Source organism: Equus asinus, chromosome 10 (genome assembly GCF_041296235.1).
Source record: "Equus asinus isolate D_3611 breed Donkey chromosome 10, EquAss-T2T_v2, whole genome shotgun sequence".
In the NCBI taxonomy this organism is placed as follows: Eukaryota; Metazoa; Chordata; class Mammalia; order Perissodactyla; family Equidae; genus Equus; species Equus asinus.
In genome coordinates, this window is record NC_091799.1 from 20,071,249 (window position 1) to 20,084,748 (window position 13,500).

The following is a 13,500-nucleotide window of genomic DNA, read 5'->3' on the forward strand; positions in this document are numbered from 1 at the left end:
TATGACTCCTCCACTAAAAGATAAGGGCCACCAGGGCCAAGGCTTGTCTGTTCTCTTCACTCAGCGTTAATTTCAGAGCTGAGGAGAGGGCCTGGTTCACAGCAGGAGTTAAATAAATATTTGTCAAATGAATGAATGAAATCACACAATCCTCATTAATCCAGTAGCTAAACAAACTGACACAAATAGCACATAATTTAAAGCATTATTATTTAAGCTGTACCCTTGAACCCAGAATGCCTGCCAGACCACATGTTTCATATCAACAAGAGAAGTGCCTGCGGCCCAGATAACAGAATACAACACTGTGTCCAGACAGCAGACAGTCATTAAATTAGAAAAATACTTCTAAGAATTAAACATCATGATTGTACACTTGAAGTCGCTATGAGAGTAGAGCTTTAATGTTCTCACCATAACAACAAGAAAATGGTAATTACACGAGGTGAAGGATGTGCTAAGTAATCTTACTGTGATAAACATTTTGCAATATATACATATATCAAATCATCACATTATATGCCTTAAACTTACAAATCTTCTATGTCAATTATATCTCAATAAAACTGGGGGGAAAACATTGTCCCAAGCAATCAGATTCATAAGTAACTTTAATGGATCTATTTGGAATTGATAAAATACAATTTGTGTGAATTCAGATTCTAAAAAAGATGACAACCTAGACCACAGAACTCTCAGTATGTTTAGAGATCCAATGAAACATTCATTTACATGAAATAAGTACTTCTGGTGCTAAGGCAAAAAAAAAAAAAAAAGAATTACATATTTTTATGGCAGCGGCTGGAAATATATTTAAAACCACCTTATTTAAAAGAAATACATTTAACAACTTTTGTTTGATTTCAGAAATTTTTAAACTTTCTTTTATTTTAATGGACTACTGATGACTAGGAAAATTTGAGATATTACCATCTAACCTGAATTTAATTGATTTCAAAAAACACTTTCTTGTACCTTATCAATTCCCTAGCAAATTATGCAAAGCTGTTATTCCAAATCTCCTGTATCGTTAAGACCCTCATATTGTTTCCTCTCAAAAGATCTAAGTATGCCTACTTCACCAAGATGATTTGTTATTAAGGCAGTCACAAAAGTATCTGTGTACACTCAAAAAAAAATTGGTGACATACATATATATATATAATTTTATTAACTCGGTCTACAGAAAATGCATACAGTATACAACTTTGTAGACTTCCATGTGGGAACTCTAACATCCCCTTAGTCTAAGAACAAAAGCATTGAACAAATGGTTGTCACAATGAGAAGTACCATAGTTAACAAAAACAGTACTGAAATGAACTCAAAGATCTGTATGCTTCATTAATTAGTTCTGTTACTTTGGGCACAAAATGCATATTCCCTGAACCTGTTTTTTTCATCCATAAAACGTGGACACAATATCGACATTTATTTTGTGCAGGGTACAAGCAACATATTAGGTACTAGGGATATAAGAAAGGATAAAACCTAGTGTGTGTCCTCAAAGACTTTCTAATCTACTAGAATGAGGCAGACATGCAAGCAAATGGCTGCCCCAAAATGTTCTGGGTATTATGCTACAAGACTGTAGAGTGTAGAGCAGGGACAAAAGAGACAGAATAATTGAGGAGTTAGACACCTGCACCTAGTCCTAAAAGACAAGTATTTGGGGGGCAGGAGGGAGCAGGGAGACAAGTATTTGCCAGATATAAAGAGGATGGTGGGTGGGAGCAGATAGGGGGAGCCAACCAAGCAAAGGCACAGAAGCGTGTAACATAGAGTATATTTAGAGAACTACACATGGTTTGCTCCAGTTTGGGGACATGTGTGTTTGTGTGTGTTAAGAGTAAGGCTGGGGGTAGGGCAGGAGAGTATAAGGAGACACAAGTCTACAGAGACAGAGGCCAGAGTTAAAAAACATGGATTCTGCACTGTAGGCGATGGGATGAGTTTTAAACAGGAGATGAACATAATTAAATCTCTATCTGAGAACATAAACTCTGGCAGTAAGGAAAAGGATGAGCAGGTGGGGATGAAACTAGATGAAGAAAGACTTCGACAGGCAAGAATGTTGCAGTGGCAACAGAAAGAACAGAAATTTGAGAGAGGTTAGGAGGTAGAAAACATAAGATTTGTTGACACCTACATATAAGAAGGTGAGGCAGAAGTTTCCAACTCTGGTGACAAGGGTGCGTGTGGCGTTATTCACAATTCAGCATCATATGAGAAAACATTTTATAAACTGAAATTGTGCCTGGTACGGTTCTAAGAACTTTACACACTTAATCTTCATAATACTATCATGCAATGAGCTCAAAACTAGCTATATAATTTCTGGTAATTTATATAATCTTTCTAGAATTCAGTTTTTCAACGGAGAAAAAGGGATTAGACGATATGGGTGCTATCCCTTCCCATAATTAACACTCTATGAGTCTTCCAAAAGATCCAAGTTCCCCCAGCTGGTTCGAGAACATCTTGGTCACCTTGCTCTTTCTCTATGCAACCGCGATTTTCTGTGAGCAGGTGAGCCAGGATAGCAACCAACATGTCAGAGTAATCTGTGCTCTTGGCATAACATCTGCCTTCTTCTAGGCTGGGAGCACAGGATAAAAATAGCTCACTATTAGAAAAGGTTACAGAATATTCAAGATTATCACGTTCCTCCCAGCCACTCCTTCACACTACATCTCCATAGTGTCCTTCCTGGTCTCTCCTTGCTGCTGCTGAAGCAATCTTCCTAAAGCACGAATCCTGTCATGCTACTCCCCACTGCCTTCAGGACAACTTCCACAATCTGCTACATGACATCAAGCTCACAACCACAAAGCCTTCTTTTTACATCTCCTACTTCATCTCCCACCATTTCTCCACTTCCTCCAAATCAGATGTTGCCACCATACTATATCCTAAAGTCTCCAATTTGCAAATGCTATTATAGACGCCTAGGAGGCCCATATCCTCCTTATTTTCAAGTGAACTCACATTTCCCTTTTAAGGCCCAGCCCCCAAATCTCTCCTCTCTGTGAAACTCTGGAGGAACTGCTCCCTCTCAACAGAGAGCATCCCTTCCTCCCTCATGACACTACATAACACCAAATCACTCAGTGGGAAAGTTACTCCAATTTCAAGTCTCTTTCAGTCCGTCTACTTACATCATCACGAAAAAAATCTAAGCAGGGTGCCAATTTGTCTTCAACCCTTCTCTAACACTTGATAATCTCTCTTTTTAATTAAGGGATAGCAGGCCTCAAATTCAGCACCTTCTGCAAACAGCAGCTAGCTGGGTTTTACAACACTATTTTGTTTTCATTATATTTAAGTTGTCTTCTATTTAGGGTAAGAGACGTTAGCCTTTCGTTACAGTAGTAACATAAAGCTTCTTTAAAAATATTTTTTGAACTGTGTCCATAAAAAAAGACATTAAATAAATAATAGTACCAGTGGCATACATATTTTGGAAAAATCATGTTACTTGAGGATTAAGTATGGGAAACATTTTTATATACTGATGCCTACACCTTGACAGAACTGTCAGTCACTTTTTTTATTATATACGCACTTTTCTTCATAGCATATATGTAATATATTAACGTGATAGGGCAAAAAACAGACATGACTGCCTTTTTCTAATGACCTGCTACAATTTTAGCTCCTGTATTTTATCATTCAACTAATTCTAATTTGAGAATTTACTTTATTTTATTCTTTATTTTTTTAAAGATTTTATTTTTCCTTTTTCTCCCCAAAGCCCCCTGGTACATAGTTGTGTATTTTTAGTTGTGGGTCCTTCTAGTTGTGGCATGTGGGGTGCCACCTCAGCATGGTTTGATGAGCGGTGTCATGTCCGAGCCCAGGACCTGAACCAGCAAAACCCTGGGCTGCCAAAGCGGAGCATGTGAACTTAACCACTCAGCCACGGGGCCGGCCTGGAGAATTTATTTTAAATTACCCACTACTTTCCAGGGATCAAACCAATCCATACAAGAGAGGGGTGTCCTTGGCAAATTTATTTTATTTATTTTTTTTGAGAAAGATTAGCCCTGAGCTAACTGCTGCCAATCCTCCTCTTTCTGCTCAGGAAGACTGGTCCTGAGCTAACATCCATGCCTATCTTCCTCTACTTTATATGTGGGACGCCTGCCACAGCATGGCTTGCCAAGCGGTGCCATGTCTGCACCCAGGATCCGAACTGGCGAACCCTGGGCCGCCGAAGCAGAACGTGCGCACTTAACCGCCGCGCCACCGGGCCAGCCCCAAAATATTTTTTATAAATACAAATAATCATGTTGAATTACAATCATTTGTCTACCTGTGCTTCTCCTTACAAGCGCAAGGAAATCTCCTTCAATGTAGGAATAGTTTTCTTACTGATTTTATAATGTTTTGTTAAATTACATGATCTAAAAATTGTCAGGTATTAAAAATAATGAGCTCATCTCCTTCCAAAAAATGGATAGACAAGCACAGTAAGCTTTAACACACTTCCTTCCCTCCTCTCTTCACCAGGTATTTATTAAACACCTACGATATGCTAGGCACTCATGAACAAGGGGTGTACATTCTCATAGGGATACATGACATTCTAATGACAATTTTGAGTGGTTTTCACAAAGCAGACTTCTATATACTCTCTATTTAGAATCGTTTGCTCACTCCTTTCAACGGCCAGTTAAACCCCACTTAGGCAGCAGGACTCAGCTCAAACAGAGGAGACTTTACTGTCCATTCTCCTGACTCAGATACTTTCTCCTTTGGGCTCATCTCTATCATAGCATTTTACACTATTTCCAACAAAACGCTGTTTTCTCAACAAAATTCCATGTTCCCTGAAGTAGGGACATGGTCATCTTAGTATCCCCATTACTTAGCAGAGGGAATGGCATTTCACAGGTGCTGAATAAGTTTTCATTTATAAAAAATTAATAAATAAATGACTGAATGACGAAGAGCAGTGCTCTTCAGCCAAATTAGGAATCAGCCAAGCTGCTGCTAACTCAGTTCCAAAATGAATAAAGAATGGTAACTAAATTTAAGTTGAAAATATCTACTAACTTTCCAATGAACATATTTGAAATAATTATTAATGTACTAAAAAAGATATTTCCTCACAATTAAGAAATGCATATCAGGGGCTGGACCCGTGGCCAAGTGGTTAAGTTAGCATGCTCCACTGCAGTGGCCCAGGGTTTCACTGGTTTGGATCCTGGGCACAGACATGGAACTGCTTGTCAGGCCACACTGAGGTGGCATCCCACATGTCACAACTAGAAAGACCCACAACTAAAGTATACAACTATGGGGGCCGGCCTGGCGGTGCAGTGGTTAAGTTCACACGTTCCACTACTTCGGCGGCCCGGGGTTCGCCAGTTCAGATCCCAGGTGCGGACATGGCACCGCTTGGCAAGCCATGCTGTGGTAGGCGTCCCACATAGAAAGTAGAGGAAGATGGGCACGGATGTTAGCTCAGGGCCAGTCTTCCTCAGCAAAAAGAGGAGGATTGGCAGCAGTTAGCTCAGGGCTAATCTTCCTCAAAAAAAAATATATATATATACAACTATGTACTGGGGGGATTTGGGGAGAAAAAGCAGGGAAAAAATGCATATCAGTAAGGAAAAAAAGTGATACTTTTTATCTTTAGTTGGTGTATCTGAAACAAAAGTAAAACACTAGAAAAAAGAATTGACTTAGTATCACCTATTCCTGGCACAAGTACAGGGTACCAAAACGCACACTATGAAGATACAAGTAATAAAAGGCCAGAGTATTCACAATTCAAGTTAACACTACAATAGACTTTCTGTCATGACATCAAAATTCCAGATCCTACCAAAAGTCAATAAAATCGAAACAGATGTCAATTTTACCCCCAACACACTACTAATTTTCCAGAGCTACAGAAGACACACTAACCACAAAAATAATGAAATTCATGCATAACAAATGGCTTGTGGGTTAAGCTCAGGGTTTAACTGAGAGAATATCAAAACACCTGGACAGCTAATATGCCTTACTTAAAAATACTAATGTATCCTCACTATTCCACTTCAAAAACTTTGACTTTTTCAAATATTACTTGAAATCATTACTGAGATTCACAATATTAAAAAAGATTAAGTCTGAAAGACATTTAAGTTATAGCATAACCTATCCTGGACTACACAGTTATTAAGAAGGAGGTATAGGGGCACAGAGAGCTGTCCATCATGCATCATTAAGAAAGCAAACTGCATGGGGCCGGCCCCATGGCCAAGTGGTTAAGTTCTCGCGCTCTGCTCTGGTGGCCCAGGGTTTCGAGCCCAGTTTGAATCCTGGGCTCAGACATGGCACCACTCATCGGGCCATGCTGAGGCGGCGTCCCACACGCCACAGCTAGAAGGACCCACAACTAAAAAAATACACAACTATGCACAGGGGGGCTTTGGGAGAAAAGAGAAAAATAAAACCTTTAAAAAAAAAAAAAAGAAAGAAAGCAAACTGCAGAATAATATGCACGGTAAGCTCCCAGAGGCATACAGGGGTTAAAACACAAACCCTGGAGCAAGACTACCGGGCTCAACTCTCAGTGCACTCTCTGGCTAGTTACTTCTCCTCACCTCAGTTTCTTCAGCTGCAAATGGATATAAAATACAACCTACTTCATAAGGTGTGTTCACAGGGTTGTGAAGGTTTAATGGGTTAATATATGGAAAGCACTTAGCAAGCACAAGTGTTAACTATAATTTTGGGGGAAAAAAACTGAAATCATATAGTAAACACATGTACATGTGGGGAAGAAAACCTTTCACTTTTTTGCATTGTTTTTAGGTGTCTTTTTTTTTAACAAAGAACATTTATTACTAGGAAAACAATAAAACTTGCCACTAAGATCTACCACACCAAAAGATCTGCTAGTGCAATTACTTAAATGCTCAAGACCAGACAAATTCTGTAAACAATAATATAATAAAAACACAAAAAATTTCAAACACAACAAAAAGAACACAGATTTAGTTTCTAGACACAGTTCAACAAGAACAAGCCACACACCAATAAGCAGAACTGCAATGGCATTAAAATTATACCCTTTTACTTCCCAGAGGTAATAAATGATACAAAAATATCCACCCAATCTAGAAATGGGCAAGTATAAGGAACTTTCACAATTAGATAAACCTCCATTAATTTTATTAGTCTGAAATTAAATGCCACCAACTCTAATTTCTTCCAATTCAACAATCTCTAATGACAACTGCAAATTTTCTAGGGGGTCTCTGTAATGTCTTTTATTTTTCTCTTGAGCTTGAAGATGAACCAGATACCTGAGAGGTATTTATATCTGAAAGGAAAGTGTAACTTGACGCTGACTCTGTAATTATATATATATACCAAGCCAAAATTATCTTTCCATATACCTTTTTTGTAAGCTACTTTTTTAATATAAGGTTTATGCAGCATACTGTTTTAACCGTAAGACATATAAATCTGGAGATCAAGATAAACCAAATAACTAAAGAAAAATCTAAAATCCTAAGAAGCCCTCTGTGCACTTTTGAGAGGAAGATTTCACCACCCACACGGTTTGAGGAAGCTTTGGTCTCCTGCATAAACTTAGCTTCTTCCGTAAATACAGGGGGTGTACAAAACCACCAAACAGAGGAGCAAAAAGAGAACTTTGAGCTTCAGCTGCATTTCTGCTGAGCTGTAATACTGGTAAAGCCTGTTTCAAGATCCAAGCGTCTACCCTCAAAACTAAGGAAAGCATGTAAACAGCAGGCTGTCATGTCTATTTCATCATATTTACCAGAATAGTATTTCATAAAATCATAAATATTTATTATCAAACTTCAAACTATTACTATCAGTGACCCTGTTCTACCTACAAGGAACCTTGTGGACCACAAAAAAAAATTATCTAGTTACTTAAAACAGCTTTTCAAAAAGAAATCAACCATTAAGTTGATTTCTTTTTGAAAAGCTGTTTTAAGTACATTAAGATGCCTCCAAAGAATTAAGGAATTTGTCACTTTAGTTTACATAATGCCTAGAAAAAGAGAACTCAATAAACGTGAGCTATTACTATCATTACTATTATTATGATAATGTTTTGAAATGATGGAACAGAAACTTACTCATAGAGAGGTGTCACTTTCCATCAAAATCCAAGTTGGCTCCTCACAACTTTGAATAGATATTTTAAACGGTGCTTTTGATTTAGGGGAGTCAAAGTTAGAGTCCTTGGGTTCTGAAGGAGGTAGTAAAGATGAAAACATATTCTGTGAAAAGAATTCATCTATTTTTTCCTAAGCTTTTCTTAGAGAAATCTGTATTTGTAAATATTTTTACAATTCTGCCTTACGTGCTATGAGTTTTAGACCTCATGTATTTTTGTTAGGTAGTCAGGATTTATAAATAATGGAAGTAAAAACAAGAATGGGTCAGAGCTTTGCGTTAGAAAGTGAGAGGAGACGGTTCAGGGTTGAAAATAAATGAGCTTAGCCTAAGACCTAAAAATTTGTTTCTAACATGTATCTGGACAAAATTAAGATTGCTTAGGGGCCGGCCCCGTGGCCGACTGGTTAAGTTCACGTGCTCCACTTGGGCGGCCTAAGGTTTCACCGGTTCAAATCCTGGGCACGGACATGGCACCGCTCATCAAGCCATGCTGAGGCGGCATCCCACATACCACAACCAGAAGGACCCACAACTAAAATATACAACTATGTACTGGGGGATTTGGGGAGACAAAAAAAATGAAGACGACTGGCAACAGTTGTTAGCTCAGGTGCCAATTTTTAAGGGAAAAAAAAGATTGGGAAGATAACTTGACTTTGATTCTGAAAAAAGTAAATGGGCTGATATTCCTTGACTAATTTTTATTTTAAATTTTCAATTTTAATACTTTCAAAGAATTCACAGAAAATAAATTGAAAATATAAATTAGCAAGAGAGGGGCCGGCCCCGTGGCCAAGTTCGAGCGCTCTGCTTCTGCAGCCCAGGGTTTCACCGGTTCAGATCCTGGCCACAGACATGGCACCGCTTATCAGGCCATGCTGAGGCGGTGTCCCACACACCACAACTAAAGGGACCCACAGCTAAAAATACACAACTATGTACTGGGGGGCTTTGGGAGAAAAAGGAAAAATAAAAAAACCTTGAAAAAAAAATTAGGGGCCGGCCTGGTGGCGCAGCGGTTAAGTGCACATGTTCTGCTTCCGCGGCCCAGGGTTCACGAGTTTGGATCCCAGGTGCGGACATGGCACGGCTGGGCACGCCATGCTGTGGGAGGCATCCCACATAGAAAGTAGAAGAAGATGAGCACGGATGTTAGCTCAGGGCCAGGCTTCCTCAGCAAAACGAGGAGGACTGGCAGCAGTTAGCTCAGGGCTAATCTTCCTCAAAAAGAAAAAAAAATTAGTAAGAGGAAAAAAAAGGCAGAAGAACTGAACATGTCTGATGACGTGCTTTCCACTAGTCTCAAGCGTGGGTGTGCTGGCATGACACGGGAGCAAGACCAAGCAGGCACCTTCTTGGACAGATCTTAGATTAATGAGCAGACATCTTGCCTGCTTTTACAGTTCCAACAGTATGCTGCTTGAACCTTATATTAAAAAAGTAGCTTACAAAAAAGGTGTATACAAAGATAATTTTGGTTTGGTATATATATAATTACACAGTCAGCGTCAAGTTATACTTTCCTTTCAGATATAAATACCTATCAGGTATCTGGTTGGTCTTCAAACTTAAGGGAAAAAAAGACGTTATAGAGACCCCCTAAGAAAGTTTTTTTTTTTTAAAAACATTTGCTCAACCATTCATTTGTATATATTAAATATGAGAAATTGAAGTATCAACAGATATTCACCACTTCTGACCATTGCATCGCAGAGTTCAAAACCAGGTTTCAGCTTAGGAACGATGAAGAACTGTCCTTCAGAAAATGTTTTTACCAAATCATAATACATATTGAAACACATTCCAAAAAATCAGAAAATGCAGGTAAGCATAAGGAGGGAAATTTTAATTAACTATCATTTTAAAAAGCAGAAATCAAACAGCTCAGTACCTAAAGCTTCTTCTAAAATGTGTACATGATACGGAAATTATTGGTCCTAGTTCCTCTACAAATGGAAATACCTTGATGGAGATTACTTAAGGAGTTAAAGCTGCAAATAATTCTATACAAACACAAGTTTAGGCAGTTCAAATGTGAAAAAACTACATAACTGAAATCCTTCTTGCCTAAGAAAAAAATAACTCCAGAGAAGGAAATATGTGAGTGAAAAAACAGAAAGTTGAAGGTGAAAAAAATGCAATTAACCATTTGAGAAATTTTAAGTAGTGGTCTTTCCAAAGCAAGTAAGAGGGATTCCGCTTATAACAGGCTTTTACAGAAAATTAAACAAATAAATAAATCACACTTTACCTTGAGAATCCTAGAGCAGTGTGTAACCAACTCTTCCCAATACACTCACTCCTAAAAAAATACAAATAAAAAATAAATCTTACCATTAGGAATATATCCACTCTCCCTCGTCAATTTTCTACAAATATTAGGGGTAATTTTCCAAATAATCAAATCTGAACTGAAGCACATCACTTTTAAAGTGACACATTTTGTATTGTTGGGCACGCCAACAAAAGATTAGTGCATACTGTTGCAATTTCCAAAATGCCACTATCAGGACCGAACCACAGACCTCAGTCAGGGATGCGGCACCAAGGTGGACAAGAGTGAAGGCAGACTGACAGCTGGAGCACCAAAAGGTAACTAGCAATTACTGAGTGGAAGCCATGTTCCTGATGCTTTCCATTTATTATTATTATTATTACATTTAATCCTGTGTGATAGGTATTTATCACCTCCATTTTACAGATGAGGAAACAGGTTTAGAAAAGTCAAATAACTTACTGCCTAATCATTCAGCTATTATGCAGCAGAGAAGGATTTCAAAACTAGATTTGTCTGACTCCACAGCCCATACTCTCTTCATTTCCCCATGCTGCCTCTCTGGTTCTTCTTTAGTATACTGACTTTGGGTTCCCCGGTGAGCAACTTCATCGGGGGCTCTGGGAAAGGAGTGATCCACCTAGAGGCAAATGATCACGTACTATCACCCGGGTAGCCTAGATTTTTTTCAGCCTTTCTTCATTCCATTTTCATCCCATAATCTTTTCTCCCATTTTTCCCTTTCACAGACCTAACACACTAGCCAAAAAAAAAGGCAAAAAAGAAAGACCTGGATGTCCTCCTATTCAATTTACAAATTCCTCTACTTTTATTTTTTATTTTTTTGAGGAAGATTAGCCCTGAGCTAACATCTGGGCCCATCTTCCTCTACTTTACATGTGGGACGCCTACCATAGCGTGGCTTGACAAGCGGTGCCATGTCCGCACCTGGGATCCGAACTGCTGTGCCACTGGGCCAGCCCCAGCTCTGCCCTTATCTTTGTTCAAGTTGTTCCCTTCACCTGGAGTCCTTCTCCAATATCCCTAAAGCCAATTACATCTATGATTTGAGGTCCAGTTCAAATGCCATCTCCTCCATACAGCATTCCTTGATCTCCCACTCTCCCATTTAGCAGCAGTATCTCCAATCTAAATTTTCTTGACCCTTTATACTGGTACCTGTATTAACAACTTATGACCTTGAGGAAGTTTTAAAAAATTATCACTCCACAGATTATTTATGAATTATAAAGGAAAAAGGGTGCCTTTACAGTATAAATCTAGTAGACATTACCTCATTCAAATGATCAAACTTACATCAATAATGAAAATGACATCTCGTGTCTCTGATATGATACATTGAGAGAGACCTAAAATCACCTACTTACCATTCCATCCAAAAACGTTTAATCTGATCATGAAGAAACATTCAGACAAACCCAAACTGAGGGGCATACTACAAAAAAACTGGTCTGGTTGCTTAGCATCGTGAGAGACCAAACAAAGGCTGGAAAACCATTCTAGATTCAAGCAAGCAACTAAATGCGATGCAAGATCCTTAACTGAATCTTGGGTCAAAACCAAAAAACTAAGATCAGTATTGGGGGGCCGGCCCCGTGGCCGACTGGTTAAGTTCACGTGGTCTGCTTCAGCGGCCCAGGGTTTCACGGGTTCGAATCCTGGGCGTGGACATGGCACCGCTCATCAGGCCATGCTGAGGCGGTGTCCCACGTGCCACAACTGGAAGGACCCACAACTGAAAATGCACAACTATGTACTGGGGGGCTTTGCGGAGAAAAAGGAAAAATAAAATCTTAAAAAAAAAACAGTATTGGGACAACTGGGGAAATTTGGATATGTACATTAAATAATAATAACACATTCACATTAAATGCCTTGAGGGGGACAACTCAACTGCAGATACACAGAAGAAAGTCTTTGTTCTTGGGAAATAAATGCTGAAGTATTTGGAGGTAAAGCGTCCTGATGGTATCTCTACTTAACTAGCAAATAGTTCAGCAAAAAATGTCTACTTGTACATAAAGCAAACACAGAAAATGTTAACAACCATCAAATCTAGGTAAGAGGAGATGGGCATTTATTGTACTACTCCTGCCAACTCTTCTGTAGGTTCATACAATTTTTCAGAGTTAGGAAATACATAAAAGTTATGGATTCGAAAAAACAAAATCAACAGAAAATGGGGAGAGGTGCAAAGAATGACTGAGCATTTGTATTCTGCCTCCCAAAATTACCTAAGACTATCATAGTTGCTTCCAGTCTTTAAAAAAAGATTACAGATAGCATTCCCTTTGCCACCACCTCCCATTCTTCTAGAAGTTGTGAAATTATGGGGTAGGGTATGCCCATTTTCAGCTTTAAGTATGGCAAATATTCTCTCTCAAGGCAGCTGTACCAAGTTAAACTCCACCAGCAGTTTCTAAATTATCATTTCCAACCACACCTTCGCTAATATTAGATACTGTCAGACAATTTTTTATCAATTGGATGTGAAAAACTTGATGTCATTTATACCAACCTAAGATGACACAGTAAAAGGGCCTTAGCAAAATAAGAACTTCACCTAGGACCCTTCCTTTTATTAAATCATTATAAAAAGTTAAGGACAATCAAAACTACCTGGCAGCGTGTACTAAGAATGGCCAGTCCTCATATGAACCAAATGCCCACAAAAGCACCACAGAGTGTTCGGGAAACAATTTCCTGACTTTTAAAAAAATAAGATGAAAAGGTTCAAATTCAACTCAGCATATATAATGCCATTTGCAAGATTTTTTTAAATGGATGAGTTTTATTCCTAGAAATAAAAACCCTCACTCTTACAAATTAACTCATTCATTTACTTGTTCAGCAAATATTTACTGAGTACCTATTTTGAGCCTGCCACTTCTCCAGCACAGTGAAGACAAAGTCCCTATTCTCACAGAGCTGACATTCTAGTGGGGAGACAAAGATTAAAATAACTATATAAATATACAACTAATATGATATCATATAGATACATGCTATAAAGAAAACAAAGGGACAGGGGACATAAAATGATAAAG

At 38.6% G+C, this 13,500-nt stretch overlaps 1 protein-coding gene across 27 annotated transcripts in view; it reads right to left on the reverse strand.

The window, feature by feature from the left end:
* GAPVD1 (GTPase activating protein and VPS9 domains 1) overlaps window positions 1-13,500 on the reverse strand; it is a 62,120-nt gene that overhangs the window by 45,975 nt on the left and 2,645 nt on the right. For 14 of the 27 annotated variants that reach the window (XR_011506233.1, XR_011506231.1, XM_070518763.1 and 11 more), the window contains exon 2: window positions 10,409-10,459. Coding sequence is in view for 11 of the 27 variants with exons in the window: in XM_070518755.1 (XP_070374856.1) it covers window positions 8,115-8,118 (4 nt within the window). In the remaining 16 variants the exon portion in view is untranslated. Of the gene's footprint in view, window positions 1-8,114; window positions 8,226-10,408; window positions 10,460-13,500 lie in introns of those variants that run through there. The other 13 variants (XM_070518755.1, XM_070518756.1, XM_070518759.1 and 10 more) reach the window with 2 other exon arrangements.